Genomic DNA, 20513 nt, shown 5'->3' on the forward strand with positions numbered 1-20513 from the left:
AAACAGAGACTCAGTCTGTAACTTCATCTTACAATAGTGATGCCCTCTAGGCCATTGGTGCTCCTTACATACACCTTGGCTGAGACTGAAAACTGACCTCAGAAAAGTTTTCATCCACATTAAAATTAAAACATGCAGAGTCTGCCAACTGGAGCATATCACGACCTAACAAAATGTTTCATGCTCAGTTACCCTTCCTGCACTTGTATAAACGCCCTAAGCCATCTTTTACAGCATCTTTTACTGTTACCTTGGATTTTTAATTTTTTTTTAACTCTTGTTGGCTTGTTTTGAATAAGATGGCATTCACTTTCAAGATTAATTCAGCTTCAGAATAATCTGTTTAGCTACCAAGCTTGGCAGCTTTGGAACAGAGGCAGTACCTCAGCATATGGCCACCACTTCATTACAAATGATCTGTGATCCCTGAAGCCTTTGATCACTGCTAGGAAAAAGCAATTGTTCCAGTCTGTATGCTAAAACCAACCCAAATACAAATTGAAGTTCCAAAGTCTTTTATTGTAGCCCTTACACGGCTGAGCCGCCCTCCAGAGCGACGGACTCTGCATCCTCTCAAAGACAACAGAGGACAGAGAGAATCATGAACCTTGGAGAACGCGTTCATTTGACAAGATCCTTCACATACTTCCAGCCTTCCACCGTGTATTCACAGGCCCTGGCGGGAGCTACAGACAAGGCAGACATGACTGACTGCACTCCTGCAAGGAAAGCAGAGAAGATTTATCCCAAGATCATCATTCAAGCCAATGTTACTCTAGCATTGTAGATCTCTAAACACAGAAAGAAAAACTGAACTCTAACTCAGATGCTTTCAAACACCCTGTGGCCTGAATGATCCTTGGTTCAAGTACAGCTTTATTGTCTCAGTAACATTTGTGACACAGAAATTCCAACTTAAAGGCCTCTATATGAGATGAAACAATCACAAAGAACTGGGCTAAGTTCCATTTTATTTCTGGCCTTATCACAGACTCCATGGGTGATGCTGGACATGTCACAGTATTTGTGTACCATGTTTCCCCACAATTGCATAAAGACTCTTTGCTGCACCATAAAAACTATTTATTATTAGGTATTTATAACATGCTTTAACCTTCAAACAAGATGTCTAAAATTCTAGTAACAGGAATGACCATCCCTTCTGAAAATTCCAGGGCTCAGTTCAGACATACTAGCATCTGTAGTCTTCAACCTTTAACCAAAGGTACACCTTTCTTAAGTTATCATTTATTTTTATCCTCTAGTTTCCTTGATCATTGCCAATGCTGATGAATTCACTAGTGCATAAACTCTACTTATTTATTGTGGGGGCCACAGGCCTCCCTGAACACTTTACTGAAACTTTCAATCTTAGACTCTAGGATAGTACAGACATGCCTGTCTTGGGGCACAGGTAGGCAGCAAGCTTTTTAGGTAGAGACACCAGCTCCCCGGTTAGAAAAGGCAGACAGGTTTATGGACACACATCCTCCTCCTTATTTCACAGTTGAAACAACAAGAAATTAGGTCCAAAGTCAGTCAGTGTGCTAGTCTGAAGCAGAATATGCTTCCTCAGTCCCATTCCCAATGCTTCTTCCACCAGACTAACATCTATCAGCTCCTTCTCCATCATTCAATTTAGGAGGACAACGTTGAAACAAGACTGGTGTAAGCTACATCACTCTTGGCCCCTTGCTCCTTTCAGAGCTTGGTGAGTAGTTATTTTACCTTTATTCCAGGAATCAGAGAGGGAAAAGTCAAATTTTGGAGTGGGTGGGAGCTAAAAAGAGAAAGACAAAATATCAGCACCTGAGGCGTTTCACTTAGAATTCACATCACATTGGCAAAGCCTCTTGGCCTCAGATCTCAAAAATACTTAGGTGCCTACTCTCCCTAAGTCTCAAAAGGGATCAGACATGACACTTTAAGTCTAGGGTTTGCTCTTTTCCCCAGGAGGTAGTACACATCATTTGGGTGTTTGTGAAAAACATCTCCTGGGCTGTCTCCTTACATGGCTGTCATCTCTTAGTTTATAGTTGTCTCTAACATGAAAAATGCTTTTCAAACTTAAAGCAAAGGCTTCTTTTCTGAGGATTTTAAAAACTAAGAACTAATAGAGAAGGGCCTCTTCAGGCAATTTAAATTCAATTTGATGAACTGATAGCAATTTGAGAATATGGGAGGATAATATTTTCATTGATTTTTCTAAAAGCATGTAGGATTCTTCAAAAGAAGCTTAGGAATACTGCTACATAGTGAAATATCACCCAGAGCATGTTTGCAATCCCCTCCTTGACCCTGCATAGGCTGGTTACCCCTTCTCCTTTGAAGTAACATCTGTGAGCTGTGTATCTCCCCCAAATTTAAAATTTTATTCTCCTTCCATTTCAATCCTCTTCAAAATATTTGCAATGTTAAATCTACTTTCAACAGTAAAACTCCTGCCAACTTCACTGGAATCAGAATATCACCCCAATGTTTCCTCCTCATTCAGAGAATGTGTTTGTTTTGCACTGTCCATCTAAACAGTCCTTACCTCCCAGCCTAGGTAACTCGTCCACTCCTGGATAGCTGGAGGCAGTGCTGCTTGAGCTTTTTTGAGTGCTTCAGCACCTTGTGTGCCACTGCCCAGCAGCCCCTGATCATATGCCACATATACAGCAGCTCCAGCTAGGCTTCCTTTGATAACAAACCTGAAAGGATCAAAAGCAGAACAGTTAGTTCACATTATGACCATCAGTGTCTCAATAGGTTGTGACTGCCAAAGGGAGGGTATTAGTAAAGAAATCTAAGGGTCACAAATGTCTTACTGCAGACAAAAAGCTGCGGAAAAATATCTAGCTACCCTCCTTTTCTTCCTAGGCCAACTGCTCCCTGTTAGCCCCTTGAAACTGTACCTATTCGCATTTTATCAGTAATAGTTTTCACGAAAAAAAGGCAAAAGTGTCAAGCATCTCAGAGTATCTGCCACTCTGGCACATACCTTTGATAAAAGGAACTAACGGATTCTGCAGTGGGTAAGTCATCCATGTGCTTCTTGCTGCCTTATTAATAAGGATAGACACCAATACCTCGTTAAGCTCATTAAAGTCCAGTTAACATCTGGCTATGGTGTTTGCATTGCCCAGGCTTTTAAAGTTTCCCAGCAGACTGCACAGTGTGCAGTTTTACAGCTGTAGTGGCAACCTAAAAACTGGATGACAGGAAGATAGTATTTGGCCTTTACTGGCAAGTTCGTTATGAGATCTGAGGAGACTGACTTTTCTAGATTCACAGGACAGAGAATTGTTTTCCCTTTAAAAAAACAAGAAAAGCTACTGTATGAACAAACAAACCAAAACCTGCCAGACAGTGGTACTGCAGTAGTAGAATATAGGGACAGATACAGCTGTCGAGAGAGGCAAGAAGAGAATCAATACTTAAATTCATGTATTCACACGTATTTTGGGGAAAAGGGATTTCTCTGCTAAAACGTACTGTTCGCTCCCAAGAATACCCTTCCGCGCTTCCTCCCTGCCAGTGGGGCTGTATTTCCAGATCTGAGCGTGTTCCCTCGACAAACGGGCGCCCTTCCGCGGCACGCTGGGTTTAATGTTACGTGTTCATACTCGCCCCGAAAAAAAACCGCCGCAATCCCGTCCGGCAGGTGAAGACACAGGAGGAGCTGCCGGCCGGGAACCAGCCGGGCGCGGGGGCGGCCGAGGCCAAGGGCGCGGCGCGGAGGAGCGAGGCGAGGCCGGGGCTGCGGGCACGGGCCCGGAGAGCCGGGGAGCCCCTGGGAGCCCCTGGGAGCCCCTGGGAGCCCCTGGGAGCCCCTGGGAGCCCCTGGAGCGGGAGCCGCGGGAGCCGCGGGGCGGGCGGAGAGAGCAGAGCGGGAAGGGGGAGCGCCGGGCCGGGCTGTCCGGGCAGGGCCGCGGGGACTCACTTGGCGACGGGGACGAACCGGGCGGCCATGGCGGCAGCGGCGGGGCTGCGGAAGCCGTCACCGGCTCCGGGCCGGGAGCTCCGCCCAGCGGCGGCGGCTCGGGGGGCGCGGCCGCGGGGACCGAGGTTGTGGGGCCGGGAAGGGCCGGGAGGGGCCGTGCCGCTCCCCGCGCTCCCGCGAGGAGAGCGGATCGTGAGCGCCCTGAGGGCGGCTCGCGCCCGCTGTGGGGGTGTCCCCGCCGCCAGTTTGTCGTGGTGTATCTCATCATGGCGGCAGAGCGGGTTATCCCGCTGCGCTTCGTATCCCGACGGGAGCTCGGCCCGTGCTACAGCCCCTTGTCCCCAGGCCTCCGGCCTGTGGACTCTGCCGCCGCCTCCCTCCCGCGCTGCGCGGGGGAAAGCGCCGGCCACTCCCAGGTCCGGCTGCTTGGGGTGGCTGCTGCCAACTATGGGCGCCATAATTCTTTAATGAATTAAACGTTCAGTAAGATTAGACGGGAGGGGGTTTGGGTTTTTTTTTCTCCTGTAGGCTTAGGGGGAAGTCGCGCCGTGTGGAGGCTGGCTCTGAGCTCAGAGGGCTTTGGCAATTGCCAGTGAAAGATCCTTTTCGTTCTTGACAAAGGTAACTGTGGCTCCCGATGAGGGAACGACTCGGGTGGCGTCTGAGTGAAACGACTCAGGTGGCGTTCTGGGTTCTGCACAGGACATTACATGCCTCTTGCAGGTTGGCTCCCGGTATCAGAGAAAGGAGAATACAGTATTTTGGGTGGAGTGCTCAGCTTCCAGACTTCACTTTGTTCTTCACAACTTGGAGGGATATGAAGGCAATTGGAAGAGTGCTTTGTGCTACAGGAATTGTAGCTGGGCTCATAGCTTTCTTCTGGAAAGACCCTTTTATCCCAGGTAGGCTCATCAGGGGGGATGATCTCAAGCTGAAATATAAGTCACAGAAGAGAAGAGGTTGAATTTCCAAACTCTGACTGATGGTCTCATTCCTGCCCATAGTCTTACCAGACTTGGTTGCTCCAAAGCAATGCTTCATTCCCAGAAACAAAGAGAAGCTTGAAACAAAGAGGAAGACAAAATGGTTTAAGAGCAGGGATTCTGCTGTCTGTGTGGGGAAAAAATGGCACTTTGCCACTGCATTTATTGTTTTATGTTTTGCTTGCAAACTCCTTGGTGTCAAGATGGATCTCTGTAGATGTAAACTGCCCAGCACAAGAGGGCTGACCTGTCTCCAAACTCACAGCAAAGAATAAATGATATGCAGAAGGCTCATAGCCTGGTTTATGTTGCACAGCTTTTCAGAATGTGAAAACCAACTTTGTTCTTGAAAGATTTTGGTCTAGCAACCCAGACAAAAAGAATGTGAGACAGCTCGCTTGCATAATGATGTCATTATCCCTTGGCAGTGATAACAAGGTACAATGGCCACCAGAAACACACAGTAACGAAGCAACACAGGTCTTGGGCAGTTGGGCCTGGGGGGTTGGTCCATGGTACTGTTAAGTATTCTTCAGGTCAGTCCTGCCTCTTCTTGTTTTGGAGAAGCATCAAGACTTCAGCACTTACATATATCTTTCTGCTTTAGAGCTCTGCCAATAGTTACTAGAGCAGCTCCTCCTCTGCTGCTTCCTTCACTTACTTCTATATCTTTTATTCTCTTTCCCATAAATAAGAGAACTTGTCTGGTGCCCGTGTTCTCCTGACTGGAGCCAGTGCTGGGATTGGAGAGCAGATGGCATATCATTATGCCAGATTTGGTGCTGAAATTGTTTTGACTGCTAGGAGAGAAGCTGTGCTGCAGAAGGTAAGAACTTTGTCGTTGTATAAGGGAAGACATAAGAGATTTAGGCTTTTTCCAAAACAACAACAAATTAGTTGTCAGTGTGATAAATTTTCCTTCAGAATTGTTGTTAGGCATAAACCCAGAAGGGAGCTTGGCCTGTACCATAAAATTTATATACACTGCCTGAAGTTTTTACTGCCTGAATATTTACATGAGGAAATGGTATGAAGCTGTGTCAGGGAAAAATCAGATTGGACATTAGGAAAATGTACTTCATTGAGAGGGTGGGGTCAGCCAGTCACTGGAACAAGCTCCCCAGGGAAAAGTGGTCATGCCACTAAGCCTGTCAGAGTTGAAGGAACATCTGGACCACAGATGTTAATCATAAGGTTTTGGTTTGAGGTAGCCCTGTAAGGACAGGGAGTTGGATTCAGTGATCCTTGTGGATCTCTTCCAATTTGAGATATTCTATTATTCTATGAACTACAATTCCTGTGCAATATTGTGCAGCTTTTCAGAGTCCAAACTGTTCTATTTATAGCTGTTTTAAGCCTTATTGTAGGTTAAATACTTTTGGACCAGCTCAAATAGATTAGAACTTCATCTGTAGTTTTATATTCTTTTCCGCCTCCATAATTTTTAATCTTTGGATTTGTATTCTCTTTCAAGGTGATGGAGAAATGCCTGACACTTGGAGCAAAGAAAATATTTTATATCCCTGCAGATATGTCTTCCCCTTCAGAACCTGAAAAGGTGGTTCAGTTTGCTGTCCAAAAGCTGGGTGAGCATCTTGGGCATCTCTTTGGCTTTCAGATATGTAGACAGTTCTCATTCTAGTAGGAGCTTCCTGCTTAAGTTTCCTGAACTGTTCCTCACTGAGAGGACAGGAGGGTGTGCAGTTTGTAAATACCAGGTGAGATGTGGTCATCTTTGTAGTAGCCTTTCATGAGGAGGGCATGTCTTTGCTAGAGGAGAAAAGTATGCAGAAAGTACTTGCTTGCAGTGCTCCACTAAAACCACACCCCACAGCAACAGCTGCAGTACCTCACCTGTCACAGGGTACCACATGGACATGTCTGTGCCTTATGTGGGTGAGGACCAGCTGCACATATCCAACCCTGAATGTAGTGCCTTGGGTTGAGAGAGACAGAAACTGTGAGGTCTGAAAGCCATGACCTGCCTCTGTAACAAAGCAAGGGACAAGATATGTCCACTGTTGAGTCCTCATTGTGTCTCCTGAGTTTTTGGTTGGTGCACATTTTGACCACAGCCTACTTTCTGATTGTCTTTTGTGCACCATAGGAGTTGAGTGACTATGGTCTTTTGTCTCTCCACTTTGTCTCATTTGGGTCAGACTGTCATTAGGCAGTGTTTACTGTTATACTCACTGTCTTTTTGTCCATTATTTCAGTGTCTTAATTACTTCCTTATGCTCTTGGTTTTCCTGATGTGGGCGTCCTAAGAAACTGCGTAAGTGTGCTGTGATCTGGATGACCTGTCAGTCCAGCAGTGCTGTTTCTGCTGTTACATTTCCATACCAATCATAATTTTTCTGTTACAGATTTGTATACTTGTAACTTTGGAAATAGATGTACCACCAGAACTAGGTTCCAAGTCTGAATCACCCCGAAACATCATTTTGGATAGCCGTTGTCAAAGACCAACACCTTTCCTTTCAATTCTGCCCTTGAGGAGTAGTCAAAGCTGCTCCCAGATGAGCATATTTAATCTATCTTCACAGTAAAGCACTTTCTAGCGTTCTGAGGGAGTTCCTGGTTGGTTCAACCCTCCTGCTGGCATTTCTGAGTTCCTTGATTACTGGTTAGGGGATGGGCCCTTTGTTTGACTGCTTTTTCTCCTGTCCGCAGGGGGACTGGATTATCTGGTGTTGAACCACATTGGCATGACCCATTTCCAGATGTGGACAGGAGATGTGGAATACACCCGCTGGCTCATGCAGGTGAGGTTTGCCAGCGGGAAGAGCTCGCATGGAATTAGGTGAGTCAGGCTTCTCCTGGGACAGCTTTGGGAAGCTCCAAGGCAAATTCAAGTCTATGGCAATGGTTGAAAACAAACCTTTTATTTCATCCATGTTTCAAGTCAAACAGTTTGGAGGCTTTGTTAGTAGAGAGACGTTTTGCTCAAGTGCTGTACATTTTGTGAAGAGAACTTTTTGGCAAGAACCTCAAACTTCTCTCTTTCCTTCCATCCTTTTTATCTCTCATTAGCCCAGGACTGTTGGGATCAATAGGTAGTTACAGTTAAAGTGTCTGATTTAGGAAGGCAAATAAGTGAGCAGCAAACACTCCCTGCTAATCTATGGCAAGTGCATGTGGCATTGCAGAACACAGCAAAGTTGTTTGAAATGCTGTCTGCAATTTGAATCTCTGTTCACAGAGGTAGGGTTTTCCTATAGAATTACCTTGGTTTCAGGTTTTGGGACCATGGAAATGAAGAGCCATTTTCTTGATTCAGTCTTCTTAGTTCGGGTGCGTCATACATACCAGTTCTAATTTCGTTTTGGAAGGAGCCTGTTTGCTGGAGAGTGGGAACTTAGGATCACAGGTAAGAGATTCTTACAAGTTAGAGAGCAGTCAAACTCTGAAGAGATGCTGAATTTTATGCTTCATTGTAGTCTGAGCTCAGTCAAGAGAAACTTAAAGGGGAGCAAATTGAAACATGGATATCCTTGTTGCTGGATAGGGATTGCAGAGTAAAGAATAGCATACAGAGAAATGAGGGACAGCTAATTGTATCTCGTCAAGAAATCTTTATGTTAAAAACAAGGAATAACCTTTTCTCTGAAACTTCTCCGTTGCTTTTTATGGAATCTCCAAGACTCGTGGATGCAATGTTTATCCCCATTTTTACAGAGATGATTTTTCTCTCTTGATGTTTGAAAAGGCAAATCCAAGCTATGCTCCTTTCCATTTCTGATCACTGTATTGACTTTCTGGCTCATGTTTTCAAACCCTCTTGCTTCTTCTATGTCTACTTTTATCATTGCAGGTGAATTTCTTCAGTTATGTGGCACTTACAACAGCAGCTCTTCCCACCCTGGAGAAGAATAGAGGCTCGCTGGTGATTGTTTCTTCCCTCACAGGTTAGTGACTTTACCTGGAGTAAGTGCTGGCCCTGTGGAACAACAGTTCCCAGCACATCATATCTCTGTCATTCAACCCCTCAACACATTTTCCAACTATGCATTTTATAGTATGTAATAATATTATAATAAATATGTAATAAGTATATGATAATAAGAGTGTGTGTGTATACAAACACACACACATATAGGGGGAGCTCCAGGGCAGGTGCTGCTGCTTGGCTAGAACCCCCTGGGGGGGGAGAGGGGGTCAGGATGGTGGCTAGCTGTCTTCCTGTTTTCTGGAAGACCTTCTCTGTATTGCACCATTTTTGCATTCCCTTGCAACTTTGCTCTTCGTTTGTCATGTGCCCAGATCTGCTTGTTTGACTCCTGTCCCTCACAGCCAAGCCCACCTCTGCTGCATTTCGGACACAGCATTAAGATCATCCTGCCACTCTCAGGCCTTCTGGCTTTGGCCAGCCTGAATAGCAGGCTGCTGAGCAGCTGCATCTGCTGTACAGGATGGAAAGGCAGGAGAGTCTTCAGTGCGTGCTCAAGGGAGCTGCATCGCCTTACACAAGTTCAGACTTTGGGTCATCCCTGCCTTTTTGATGCAATGTGCCAAGGAAATGTCATGGCCAAAGACCCCAGCATGCAACCCAGTCCCTGTGTTTGCATGTTATGGGGGAGGGGAAGGCTGCAGGTAGACCATCACAGTGGGCTTTTTAGTCCAGCATGTGACCTGGTTACTGTGTAAGTTAAAAGAAATTTCCTTCCCTTATCCACACATGTGGTGGCTTTTGTGCTGAGATTTGTTTGCACAAATTGGTAAAATCGTCTAAGTACTTGCATGAGAGTAGAAATAGAGGGAAACTCACCTGAACAGAATGTGAGTTGATGCAGTATGACAAAGTCTACATCTTTGCCCAGATTCCCTAACTGTGCATTCTCCTTACAGCCAGTTTCCTGGCAGTTTCCATTCTCTCCTTTCCAGGGAAAATACCCACTCCCTTCACCACTTCTTATTCTGCCACCAAGTTTGCACTGGATGGATTCTTCAGCTCATTGCGCCACGAACTCATCATGCAGAAGAGAAACGTCTCTGTCACACTGTGCATCCTGGGTCTGATTGATACTGATACAGCATTACAGAATACCAGGTGTGTATTTGGAGGAGGATGCAGGAATCTGGGAGGGAGTGTGTCTGCAGGAATATGTCTCTTCTTGAAAGCATGCAACAAAATGCACCACAACTGTGTTTGAGTTGGTGTGTGAATCTCTTTGGATGTGCAAGAAAACTAGTGGGAAGTGTGCACTCGTTTGGGTACATCACAGGGGTTGTGCATATCCGCCTCAGCATTGAACATGAGCATCCAGAGCCCTGTGGCAGTTAAAACCACACCAGGGATTGACTGGCTTTGATCCTCTGACCATTTCTTTCCAGGGGCAAAGTGCACATAAGTGCTTCGCCTGCTCCTGAAGCCGCACTCGCCATCATCCGGGGAGGTGCTACACGGGTGCAGGAGGTTTTCTACCCCTGGTGGCTGCAGCAGGTGTGCTGCCTCTGGGTTTTGTTCCCCACCAACCGGGGCCAGGTTTTAAGGAGTTACTATAACTACAGCAGTCCTTAAAAGTCCTCTCCCATCCTATATCCCTTTTAACTACATTCCCACCATCCCACTAAGCCTCCTATTGGTGTCAAGCAGGAGCAGGGCAGCAGTGGTGGCAAAGTAACTTTAGCTCTTTTCCTAAGACTGCTCTTGGTTTCCCTCTCATCCTGCTTTTAGCCATGGTTCTGATGTTGCTAGCTGTGAGTTAGAGATCTTCACTGTTCACTCTGTCTTAGCCCTCCTCCCATCTCCCCTCCTTCAGCCTCACCTGGTCTGCTTTTACTACATCCAGCCTTCTCTCAGCCCTAGCTTTAACCTCTGTCTGCACACTCCTGGGACATCCTGCTCCACTGCTTTTTCGATTCTGTGAACCTTCTTGTTTCATATAAGTAGAATTTTAATCTCTGTTTTAATTAAAGAGTTTTTTAATGTGTTGGTATTACATGTTGATGCTTCCTCTATGAAAGAATACTGGTCACTTGGATTCTGTGGGCATAGGCCTGTTGGCAGATGTTTGCTGACTGCATGGGACCTGTTAAATCAGCCCCAGGGCTCTGGTGATATCTTCAAGTGCAAGCATTGGGCAGTAAGTGAAAGCAGGTGCAACTAACAACATGAAGTAGAGCCCCAGTTACTTAGCAAGTAAACCTTTTATTAAATAAATTCAGGATTTTTTTTTTACCAGAGTGAGGAATTTGACATTGACAAAGCTTGTATCGCACCTGCAACATTGTACAGTCACATCAGTAACTGTGATGGAAGAAATCGTAAATGCTTGTTTTAAACCAGCTTGACCTAGGATTTCCAAAGTCCTTTTTTTCCCATTTTGCATTTGTTGGTCTTTTTTCTTTTTTTTTTTTTTGTTTTGTTCAAAATTAGACTAAGTTTAAACTTCATGAAATTACTTGTAGCAGAAATAAAGTACATTATACAAATCACATACATAATAGATGTTAAGTATAAAAATGGTATTTACAATAAGTAAACATGGACTATAGAAACACACAGACTCACACAGCTTCATTCATCTCTCATAAACTCTCAGCATCAGATACAGAAGGGTAGTTGAGGAGATGTGAAGGTACTTATAGAACTGTGCCACACACACCTGAACAAAGGGAAACTGGAGGAGAGTGAGAGTTGGCCAAGATTCTCTAAAATCCCCATAGCTCACTTCAGTAATAATTGCATCAACCTTTCCCCACCAACCCTTTATTCATGTTTCACTGCACACATACCCCCACACCCACCCACCCACCCAAATGTTTGTGGTACCTTATCAAACTCTGGAATATTGAAATTAATCAGTCATTAATCACTGTGGAGTTGGTTGGTTTGTTCTGTCTTGCTTTCCTTATTTTTGTAGAAACTTAAGAGATTGTTTCCAACTGTTTAAGGGATGTGCCTTGTCAGCGTGACACCCGCCCCACTCCCAGAGGATCTTTTCTAAATCAAGTTCTGAACTACATTCTGTGCATAAGAGTATTGTGCATATAGCTGTCCATATATATATATATATATATATATATATATGCTGCATAATGTATTATCAGTCTCTTGGAGGGAGTGCTGGGAAAAATGAAAAAACAGAATGACAACCCTCTTTCATCATATTATCCTTGCATCTGCTGGGGAAAGCTTTGCAAACGGGTGCGTGAGGTGAGTCTTCTTGCTGAATTCAGAGGGAGAAAACGTCCTGTTTCATCTGGGAATAAGTACAGCTCACTAAGCAGCTCTGCTATGTTGTTCAACCCCCTCAACACATTTTTCAGCTTATGGAAAGCGTTAGCTTATCTGACACGGGGAGGCAGTGTGTAGCCCCCAGGAGGATTCTGTAGCTGTTTTGAAGATTGCATCTGCTTACACTGTTATCTTCTCTTGCCTTCATCAAGAAAATGCTGTTACCATGGAGAACTATGAAACACAGATCTGTGCCATGTGTGGGGAGGCAGTACAGTTCCTGTAGGTAAAGTGACTGGTTTCCTGTGCTCTCAGTCTAATCGAGGAGTTGTCAGGATGGGGTCTGGCACCAAATTCCAGGAGCTTTGTCTGCAGAAGCCCTGGGAAAGGTAAGACTGAGAGCTCTTGAGATCCTTAACCAGGCTGGTGCTACAGTGGATGAGTGACTCGAGCTGAGCATCTGACTGTGCCCTAATCCTGGAGGTATGTATTTCTCCTCCTTCTTGCTAATATTGAGCAGAGAGATGATCCTCTCTTTCTCCCTACCATCTGCCACCCTCCCCCTCTCTCTCCCCAAGCATCCTCTCAAAATGTTCAGGCCTATCTGGAGTATGTGCTGAGAAGACACTGTTGCAAAGGTAAACCCCAAACGTCCAATACCTCTTGCAAGCAGTCAGTCTGAAAAATTTGGTCCTGCGAGCCACTTTAAAAAAAAATAGAGACTGTATATATATGTATATTTGTCTATGAAAAGGCCAGAAATGGAGCAAGAGGGAGGGAGGGATGGGACTAAACTTCCATACATCACTGCATTAACCTAGAGACACACCAGTGGGTTTTCTTGGTCCACGTACTCCAGCCATACCCCAAGAGGAAGAGGTTTATGTCCCCAGGGGCTGCTGTTTTGCTGGTCCCTTTGCTATGCACCACATTAGCAGCAAATATGAGTCGGTCGTGGCAAGAATCTTCCTCCTGGGCAGATATTGAGCCTTCTCTTTAATTGCGTGTCTTGGAGAGGAGGGGAAGAGGAAGATAGGGTGGGTAGGTGGGAAGCAGAGGAAGGAAAGGGGTGGTGTCAAAAGAGTCGATAAATTTACTGGCCTTTCTGTAAATCAACCTGAAGCAGAAATTCTTCCTCTGGACTTTCCTTTCACCTGAACAGAAAGGGAGGAGGGAGGGAATTGGGAGATTAGGAGGACATCTATGCAAGCCTCAGGCTTTGAGTTGCTGTTGCTTAAACATGAAGGACTATGACCCAAATCAGATCAGCCGTCCCTTGCTCCCTGTCTGTAGGCTGGCAGAAGCCAGCTCTTTGGCAGCAGCTGTTGTGTCAGGCAGCTCTTCTGTGGTCCTTAAGGGTCTCACCTTTTCTCTGCTTATCTGTGATCCCTGTGAATCATGGGATTATCCCTTCTTACCCCAGAAAGCATTCTCTGCAGACTAACTTCAGGCCCACGTAACAATTGAAAACTGGCTTTTAAAACCTTTTTAGGCAGACAAAAGCTTTGGGGGAGCAGTTGGACAGTAGACTGAAACCTTGCTTAGACCACAAACAGAACCCATCTGCCTGTCAGGGCCCTGAGTGCACTAAAAGGCCTTAATGAACTTGACCAGCCTCACCTACAATTTCTGTCCACCCTGCCCACAGGTTCAAGTCTCATTATAGCTCAGGCCTGTGTCATCAGCCTTTGTCTGATCTACATTGTGGAAATTCCAGTCTCCACCTGTCCACGGACATGTCCTGTCCATGGATCTAATTACCTGGACTTCAACCCTTGGATTGTCTTCCCATCTTGATGTTTGATCTGTTTACTATTGACATTATAGACCTGCCTGGCAATCACTGCACTATGTTTGACCCTATTTACCTTCACCAGATGTGATCCTGATCTTGACCTGCAGATTGACACTCTGGCTTGCCTTTGGGCTTGCCTCATTGCCACAAATTTGCCTGATGATCTAGACTGTTGAACCTGGCCATCATCTCTGGGCCTGCTCTGGTCACCTTGCTCGGGTGCTGGGGCTGGGCCCTGGCAGGTGAGGCCACTGCCCCACTAGCTGTACTATTGCCTTCAGCTCGTGGCTCCCCACTTCCAGACCTTGCTGTCCTGACACTGGCCAGCACTGTACAGAACTGTGCTATGATGGTGCCAGCTTTACCTTGTGCTGCAGAAGTGACTCCTGCTTGTTTACTGCTGTCAGTAGGGATGGTTAGCATCCTTGGGTCGTTTTAACTGAACCTTCAAGCGTTTCATGCCAATCTGGAAGCCATTCATAGCTTGGATAGCAGTCTGTGCACTGGATGGGTTGTCAAAGCTTACAAAACCTGAAGGACAGGACACAGGCATGGATGACAACGGCACTGTTGGTGCCATGCCCAATAATAACTGTCATCAGTATCTATCATGCTTCCCTCACCTGCTGGTGTCAGCACTTACCAAAACACTTGCTCTGGTTGGTGGCACGATCCATGAATACCTTAGAGGAAATGATATTGCCAAAGGGCAGAAACATCTGCATCAACTCGTTGTCTCCAAACTCCTGAGGGAGATGGTAGATGAAGAGATTGCAGCCTTCAGGACCTGCAGATATGGGGGCAGTGGGGAAGGACAAAACAGAAAACCCCAAAGGGAAGGGGAAGAAAAATGGGCTCAACTCATAGCACGGCACTGGAGGAGAACCCTAGCACTGCCTCCACTCCCCGAAGGATTCTGAGGGCTGTCTAAGAGCAACTGGGAGGTAATATACAAAGCTGAAGTTTCTGGAGAGCAGCTTCACTTTCAAAGCTTATCTAGTTCCCAGATAGGGTGCTGGACACAACAACTCTACGATGGTCTGGGTGCTGTTTTGATGGAAGGAACTCAGCTGAGGTAAGAGTTCCTTGTTCATAGCTCTCCCAGTCCTAGGAGAGCAGCAGACACTGCTACGTGAAAGCTGCTCCTCTGGCATTCCTTGCCCACAGTTAGGGCAGTGGTTGCCTTCAGTCCATAAGCTACAGCCTTAATCCTCGCTTGCCATACATCCCATTTATGGGCTGACCTTGTCCTGTCTACTCCTTCACTTGCTCCTTGTGAGCCTGATGAGCACAAGAAGCTGCTCCCTCCCTGACACCTGCTGTAAGAATCAGGAGCAGAGAGAGAATGCCTTTGCCTCCAAATTCTATTTAGGCCAATTTTAAAATAAGTTGAAAAATAAACTCGGAAGGCTATGAAGGCTGAAAGGAGAGGAAAGTACATTGGGAGAGGCTAGTTTGACTGGTACCACTGTGGTTCTGGCATCAGTAAAGATAGAGAGGGAGTGCTCTTTTCCCCTGACTGTGCAGGGAAGGTGCTGACTCTATCCCTTGGATGTGAAAGCTTGGTGTTCTGGTGCCTACTGTCCCCTTTGTACCTGGCAACATCTGGTCAGGGACAAGCTCAGGAATTATGCATAACAAGCATCCTGTGAACTTTTCTAGTCCACTCATGGCAGAGATGTGGTTGTTTCCATAGCCCAGTTCCAGTATCAAAGATTAGCACACAAAAATTAGTGCTGTCTCCTCTCCATTGGTTCTGTGGTGCAGAAGATGAGCTACACAAATCCCACCCATGTCTTGGGACACACATAGTCCCACTCTGAACCTCACCTTCTCGTTGCTGCTGCTGCAGGATGGGAGGCTGCTGAGGGATGCTCTGTGCAATGGGGGTAATGGTGGTGGTCGGATACACAGCTGTAGTCCAGAGATAGAACAAACCATTTACCTGAGGATCTGGTCAGCCACACAAGGGCCTGAGGGAGACAAGGGAAGCTGGTACCTGCATACTGCTGAACTCCTGTGAAGGTTGGGTGCAAAGTCTCTGCTACTGAAGGGCTCTGGGCTGCAGAGAAAAACGTAATCAGAATCAGTCGTGCATTTCGTGTGTGTGTGTGTGTAGTGTTGTTTCCCACCCCCTGCCCCCAAGTTAGTCTCAGTGCCTGGCAAGGAGCTAGACAAGTATTCTCTGTGGGAAATCCAGAAAAGAGGAATTAATTGCAGTTCCTCAGGTCTCTGGATGGTGGGGAGTTCTCCTGCTCTCAATACCTGAATATGGCACAAGGCCATTGGTGTAAACTGTTTCCAAGGCTGGATGCCCATTTGGGAATGGTACCACTCCAGTAAATCCATTTGAAATCGGTGCTACAAGTCCCGGCATGGCTGCTGTTCCCAGGAGAGGTGGTGAATGTAGCCCTGTAGAACAAGAAGAGAGGGCATCCCGTGAAAGTCAAGGTCTCACAAAGCCCATGTTCCAACCTTCCATCTGCCTGGCAAGGCTGCTGTGTATGAAGCTATTATCTCTTCTAGTTGGCATGTGGAGATGACAGACTAGTGCTGGAGCCTTCACAAAATTAAGAGGCAGCACTAGTGAGAAGAGTGTGCAGCACTGTTAGTCCTAACTGCTCTCAGAGCTTTGGGATGGAACATTTTTAATCTGGGTTTGTGCAGCACCTAGCATGATGCATGCCTGTTCTTGACGGGCGTTCAAACCCAAATATGCATTATTACTGTGGGATGATGATAATGAATAATAGCACTGCTGACCTCAGAGTCAAGTGCAATTCTGGGAACCCTGTCCTTCTTAACTATATCAAAGGGAAAAACTGCAGCGAAAATGAACAACAGTAGGGCAAGAGAATGTATATTGAGCATGTGAGGGTGACAGGGAGGTTGCAGAAGTTTATGCAGACTAGAGACTGCTGTGCTCAGAGGCTCCATTGTTAGAAAAGAGCAAACTAATCCACATGCTGCTGTAGGAACTGTTTTACCTGGGTGGGCACTTTGCCAAGTGCTGGGGCAGGAGGCTCACTGGCAGTGAAGGACCTGCTGCATCCAGGCCCTCACCTGATGCTGGTGCAATGGGAGCAGCTGGCAGCCCGTTGAGACTGACGGCACCGATCTGCTGGATGTGGCATGGGGAGAAGGCGACGCCTGGGTTCAGGTAGCTGCCATGGGAAGCGGAGAGAACCGTCGTCTGCTGCTGCATCAGCTGCAAGGCAGGACCGTGCAGTCAGGGCCCAATGCTGCCCAGGGCCTCCTGTTGCCAGGGCCCATGGCGGCTGTGCCGGAGCTGGGGGAGGCTGCACAGGCCAGCCCAGCCACTGCCTTCACCTGCCACAGCCAGGACCAGGGCCAAGCTGGAGCTGCAGCCTTGCGACCTCCCCCACCCCCAGCTGCCATTGCGCGTCACCGGGCTCCTGCCACCTGCCCTGGAGCTTCCCACGACACAACCAGGCCTGCCAGGGTGGGCAGCAGCAGCACCATCCTCTGAAGGCCTGTGCTGTGCCCGGCTGACAGTCCCCATGCCCAGGGGCCCACAGATCCTGGCGGCCATGTACCCATGCAGTGGCTGCCCGTCGAGGCGGGACAGTGGCCTGGGCCCGGCCACATGTGAAAGCCCCCGAGAGCCAGGCACAGCTTTCCATCCTTCAGCCAGGGGACACGGCTCAGTGGGCATCCCAGTCCACACAGCCAGTGCCATGGCTGGGCAGCCCTCCCCATGTCTCACCCTCCAAATGCCAGCAGCTTGAGGGGTTTTGGCTCACTCAGCTGTGCACTGGGGCATCGGGATGGGCCCCTTTGGCTCAGAGAGCTCCTGCAATGAGGAAGAGAGCAGGGAAGGGGTGTGCTCCTGGCACCCAGCAACACTGTCTCCTCACAGGTCTTTCTCTCTGATCACTTCTCCTGGGACAGTGCCAGGTATTAAATAACACATCTTTGCCTTGAGGAACAGGGTCCAAATTCCTCTGCTTTTGCCCCACCTCAACAAGCAGATCATGCTGCTGGGAGAGCTCACTCTGGCACAGGCACCCTGCTGTGCAACTGGGTGTCTGTCCAGGCCCAGCTCTTATGTCATGCTTTGCAGCAGAGGTCTGCTCCATGATCCACTGAGCTCAGCCCTTCCTCTGGCAGTGGCCTGCACCCTGGGATCAGAGGATGTCAGCTCCTCATGGTCCCACCATAACACACCTGCCCAGGCAGAGATGCACAGTACAAGAGGAAGGGTGGGGGTGGGACATGAGGTTGGGAGGAGGGTTAGGAGTAAGAAGAAAAAAAATCCTTCTGGTCCTATTTGACCATCAGCGGGTGCAGTGGCAACAAAGACTTAGTTCTGGATGCAAACATTATCCAGCCCCTTTATAAGCCTTGTCTTCGCCATCAAGGAAGAACAGCAGGGGAGGCACAGGTATGGCTCTTTGGAAACTGTGGTTTTCTCAGGAGGTGCTGAGGGGTGACACAAGGCAAAACCCAAGAAAACAACACAAATCTTCCTTACATTGCCACATCCCACTGTCTGCTTTACAACATACACAGCTTTCAAGTAACCTACCTCATCCACAAATGGGTGAGTCAGTAAGCCAGTCTGGCCCAGGTCTCAGCTGAAGAATCTGGTAACTCTGAAAAGTTCATGGCTAGCTAAACCTCTTGATTTCCTTCACACAGAAGCTGATAATTATTCTTGCATAAAAAGAGGAATTTCATGGCATTGCTGTTTCTGTAACCTGGTATAAGCAAAGCCACTGAGGTGAAACTTGCTCTGCAATGCACTGCTAGGACAGGGTTGAGGCCTTTTTAGGGAGAGGTGGACACCACAAAATGGGGTCTCCATGGGCAGATGGACTGACAGCACAGGGGTTCACTGCTGCACAACTCCAGAAAGCAAGTGCCCTGCTATCAGCTCTCTGCCACCACATCATCTTTGGCACAACTCTCCTGAAGCTGGACTCACATTACTGGGAGGCACTCACCCTAAGCCAGGACTGGGGTGAAATGTGGCCTTCCTGGGAGCACAGGACTCTGCTGAGGAAAGTGTCCCTGTGCAAGCAGCCTGCACATATTCCTAGTCCTGTCTTCACACTGTCCCCATTCAAGGGTGCAGAAACCAACACGTTCCGTACTCACTGTGTGAATATTGATTTTCTTTTTTGTCATTAATGCCTGTTCTGTGCCAGGCTCTGGCTGGACCAAGACTTGCATCCAACTGCATATGCACCAAACTGGCATTCTGAAATTGTTCTCATTACTTACATAAAATTATCATAATGAACCATAAGAGTAGAAAGAAAAGGGGTGGAGGTGTGAACAAATTATATTTTGTGTTTGGAACTAACTAACTGACTTATGATATACAAGAAATATTCAAGCATTATAAACACTTAGTAAATTGCACTGGCTGCTTTTTTAAAACTTCAGGTCTCTTTTGTATTGATAATTATTATTTTTTTTCAGCTCTCCAACATTTCCCCGACACCATCTGAACTAACTTGTTGAATGAAATGAAATTAAGGAAATACTAACTTTTCACTTGCAGAGGCACCTGGGATCAAAACCTGGTTTAAGCATTGCAATAAATTCCTTCCAGATGTTCAGCCAGTTGTACTTCCCAGATGAGACTTCTTACAAACTGTTTCAGCTAACATGTACTGTTTGACTGTTTTAACTATCTTATTTTGCATATATGAATAGATCTGAATAATTTTAGACCTAACACAGTGTATGATTATTTCATGTTTAATTTGAGATAGTTAAAAAAAAAAAAGGAAATTAATGTAAATTTAAAACATCCAGTTGAAACCAAAACTAAAACAACCCAGGCTCCAAACTTCTTCTTCCTAAACTGGGACTCCTGAGGACCGCTTTGGCGTGGCAATGCAGCAAACCCCAGGGGGACAAAGAGAAAAAGTTGCTGGCTTATTAAATTATGAATATAAGAACCTATGATGCCTATGATGCACCCTTGCAGCTCTCAGTCTGATTCAACCACATCCATAATGGTTAGCTGCATCTCCTGGCCCTGTGGGTAACCTTCGGTGCAGCATCTACTACTCCAAGACCAGAATCATGCAAGCATGAAGTATGTTGGGGTTCCCTTGAGCCCTGGTTTGCCAGTGGCCACCTCCCAAAGCTGCCCATAGCAGGATATTTCAATGTACTGCAAGAAGATTCAGTAAGGAAATGCCTCTCTTCTGTCCCCACTTTCAGAGAGATGTTAGATGGCATTTCAAAGGACTGATATCCTCTCCCTCTGATGGGGACACTGTATGCATATGAGAACTGGCCAGGATCTCTCCTCCAGAAGAAGAGAGACCAAAGACCAGGACTGACACAAGAGAAGAAACAGTCAGATGTGAGGTCAGTGGCTCAGGAAGAAAAAGGAGAGAGAACTGAAACCAGTGGAAAGGAAAAGGGAAAGGAGGAAAAAATCACAAAGAAGCAGGAGGCTGAGTCTTGAGTCAAGGAGAAACCAAAATAAAGTCTGAGAGTAGGAAGGTCAGTGAAGAATCAGACAGACCAACATAGTAACAGATACAACTGAGGAGAAAGAAGGTAACGATAAGCAAGGAGCACAGCTTAGACCTGACTGGTTTCTTGTCATCAGCAGGAGTTCCTGAAGATTGGAGGGCACTTAAA

General features: G+C 46.7%; 3 protein-coding genes across 18 annotated transcripts in view; 1 reads left to right on the forward strand and 2 right to left on the reverse strand.

Annotated features, from left to right (window-relative positions):
* Positions 1 to 498: 498 nt before the first annotated feature.
* MICOS13 (mitochondrial contact site and cristae organizing system subunit 13) lies at positions 499 to 4043 on the reverse strand. Its single transcript, XM_051811057.1, has 4 exons — positions 3926 to 4043; positions 2537 to 2693; positions 1729 to 1780; positions 499 to 719 (listed from the first exon to the last, which is right to left on the reverse strand). Exons 1-4 carry the CDS (start codon positions 3952 to 3954, stop codon positions 622 to 624), a joined length of 336 nt encoding a protein of 111 aa, XP_051667017.1. The 5' UTR covers positions 3955 to 4043; the 3' UTR covers positions 499 to 621.
* On the forward strand, positions 3794 to 20352 carry HSD11B1L (hydroxysteroid 11-beta dehydrogenase 1 like). 4 transcript variants are annotated; one of them, XM_051811049.1, is made up of 8 exons: positions 3794 to 4546; positions 4649 to 4827; positions 5604 to 5734; positions 6383 to 6494; positions 7582 to 7673; positions 8723 to 8816; positions 9757 to 9958; positions 19332 to 20352. In XM_051811049.1, the coding sequence occupies exons 2-8, from the start codon at positions 4743 to 4745 to the stop codon at positions 19363 to 19365; spliced, it is 750 nt and encodes a 249-aa protein (XP_051667009.1). In that variant the 5' UTR covers positions 3794 to 4546; positions 4649 to 4742; the 3' UTR covers positions 19366 to 20352. The 4 variants fall into 4 exon arrangements, with proteins under 4 accessions (XP_051667009.1, XP_051667011.1, XP_051667007.1 ...); XM_051811051.1 differs by having other exon boundaries at positions 20085 to 20352; XM_051811047.1 differs by lacking the exon at positions 19332 to 20352 and adding an exon at positions 10243 to 11052.
* CELF5 (CUGBP Elav-like family member 5) overlaps positions 11040 to 20513 on the reverse strand; it is a 40901-nt gene continuing 31427 nt past the window's right edge. For 3 of the 13 annotated variants that reach the window (XM_051811038.1, XM_051811034.1, XM_051811033.1), the window contains 7 exons: positions 16871 to 17091; positions 16149 to 16295; positions 15887 to 15945; positions 15714 to 15797; positions 14527 to 14670; positions 14249 to 14414; positions 11040 to 13242 (listed from right to left, as the gene is read on the reverse strand). In XM_051811038.1, the coding sequence (XP_051666998.1) occupies positions 14287 to 14414; positions 14527 to 14670; positions 15714 to 15797; positions 15887 to 15945; positions 16149 to 16295; positions 16871 to 17091 (783 nt within the window). In that variant the 3' untranslated portion in view covers positions 11040 to 13242; positions 14249 to 14286. Of the gene's footprint in view, positions 13243 to 14248; positions 14415 to 14526; positions 14671 to 15713; positions 15798 to 15882; positions 15946 to 16148; positions 16296 to 16870; positions 17092 to 20513 lie in introns of those variants that run through there. The other 10 variants (XM_051811043.1, XM_051811042.1, XM_051811036.1 and 7 more) reach the window with 8 other exon arrangements.

Source organism: Manacus candei, unplaced genomic scaffold (genome assembly GCF_025592945.1).
Source record: "Manacus candei isolate 608988 ecotype Guabito, Panama unplaced genomic scaffold, ASM2559294v1 h1tg000080l, whole genome shotgun sequence".
Lineage (NCBI taxonomy): Eukaryota > Metazoa > Chordata > Aves > Passeriformes > Pipridae > Manacus > Manacus candei.